Source organism: Aplysia californica, unplaced genomic scaffold (assembly GCF_000002075.1).
Source record: "Aplysia californica isolate F4 #8 unplaced genomic scaffold, AplCal3.0 scaffold01067, whole genome shotgun sequence".
NCBI classification, from domain to species: domain Eukaryota; kingdom Metazoa; phylum Mollusca; class Gastropoda; order Aplysiida; family Aplysiidae; genus Aplysia; species Aplysia californica.
The window spans coordinates 53,078-54,550 of NW_004798337.1; the positions used below are offsets into that span (position 1 = coordinate 53,078).

Sequence of the window (1,473 nt, forward strand, 5' to 3'; positions counted from 1 at the left end):
TCTCTCTCTGTCTCTCTCTCTCTCTCTCTCTCTCTGTCTCTCTGTCTCTCTCTCTGTCTCTCTCTCTCTCTCTCTGTCTCTGTTTCTTCCTTTCTTCCTATCGTTCTGTTTAGTAACACCTGTCATCTTTGGCACTTGTGTGGCCTCTTTGTGTTGTAAGTTCGGCAAAACTGCTGCCAGGGGTGGTCAGTGTGACTGTTTGTGTGTGATGGTCAGTGTGACTGTGTGCAGAGGACAGGAGTGATTTGCCCTTGACCTTGATCCAGCAACTCTAACGTGAGCCACGCCGTCATCCTGCGACCCCTTAAGTCTGGATATTTCAACTTCACGTCGGCCGAGCTCAGCTATCTGTTGTCAGAGGACGCGACGGAACGCACGGTCAGTGGACATACTCACAGACACACACTCACAGTCACAGACACACACTCACAGACGCACACTCACAGACGCACGGTCAGTGGACACACTCCCAGATGCACACTCACAGACACACACTCACAGACACACTAACACATACGCAGGGCTTGAATTAGGTGTTCAGGAGGGCAGGCAAAAATTGCCTCGGTGGGGCCTAAAAATCAGAGGGCACCGAGGCAAAAATTATAGGTGATCATTTCGTTGATGAAAGTTGGTAATACTGTATCGTGCATCACAACGTTTATATAAATAACTATACAGTTTATTCTTGCTCTCTACAAAAGTATAGTTATAGGAAAATTGTTTAAATCATGAATAAAAACTAAGTAAATCACAGTAAAATCACGCCGAAATAAAGGCACCAAAAATCAGTTTTAAATCAAATTTATGATCACGATTGCATCTGACTTTTAAATGCTTTTATGACTAGCTCTTATTGATTGGATTAAGATGAATGAAGATGACTGTTGATAATAGGGCACAATAGAAAACAGTAAATAATATGACCAATTAGGTAAGACATTAATCTTTTGAGATTCAAACAGAGCGGTTTACAGGCAATGTAGTGATAAAATAAAAACACATCATGGTAAATGAAAACACATTTTGAACTTGTACGAAAAAGAAAAAATTAGGAGTGAAAACAACTTATGAACCTGTTTGGAAAAAAAAAATGAAATACTGAAAACTGCTGTCAAGCAGTTAAACAGTGTGAGGTTCTGACTATGATAAGTAAAAACAAGTTTTGAAAATACCTGTTTTAAAGTACATGTATGTTATATAAAAAAGACTCAGGACTAGATCAGAATGTTGAAAATATGTGGGCACACACGATATAGAAAAAGACTATGGCTTACTGTTTGGGACAAAAGTGATGTTGAAAAGTATCACCAGAGAAGATGATTTCAGAGAATAGTGCTGTATTATCAGGACGTCTAGTTGTGAGACACATCTCTTGCCACATGGAGGATGTCTAGTTGTGAGACACATCTCTTGCCACATGGAGGATGTCTAGTTGTGAGACACATCTCTTGCCACATGGAGGATGTCTAGTTG

General features: G+C 40.3%; 1 protein-coding gene across 1 annotated transcript in view; it reads left to right on the forward strand.

Moving 5' to 3' along the window:
• The window catches only part of LOC101850050 (translocon-associated protein subunit beta), a gene marked incomplete in the record, with an annotated part of 18,843 nt that overhangs the window by 10,871 nt on the left and 6,499 nt on the right, over positions 1–1,473 (forward strand). The window contains 1 exon segment of the mRNA XM_013089866.2: positions 267–378. Coding sequence (XP_012945320.2) covers positions 267–378 — 112 coding nt within the window.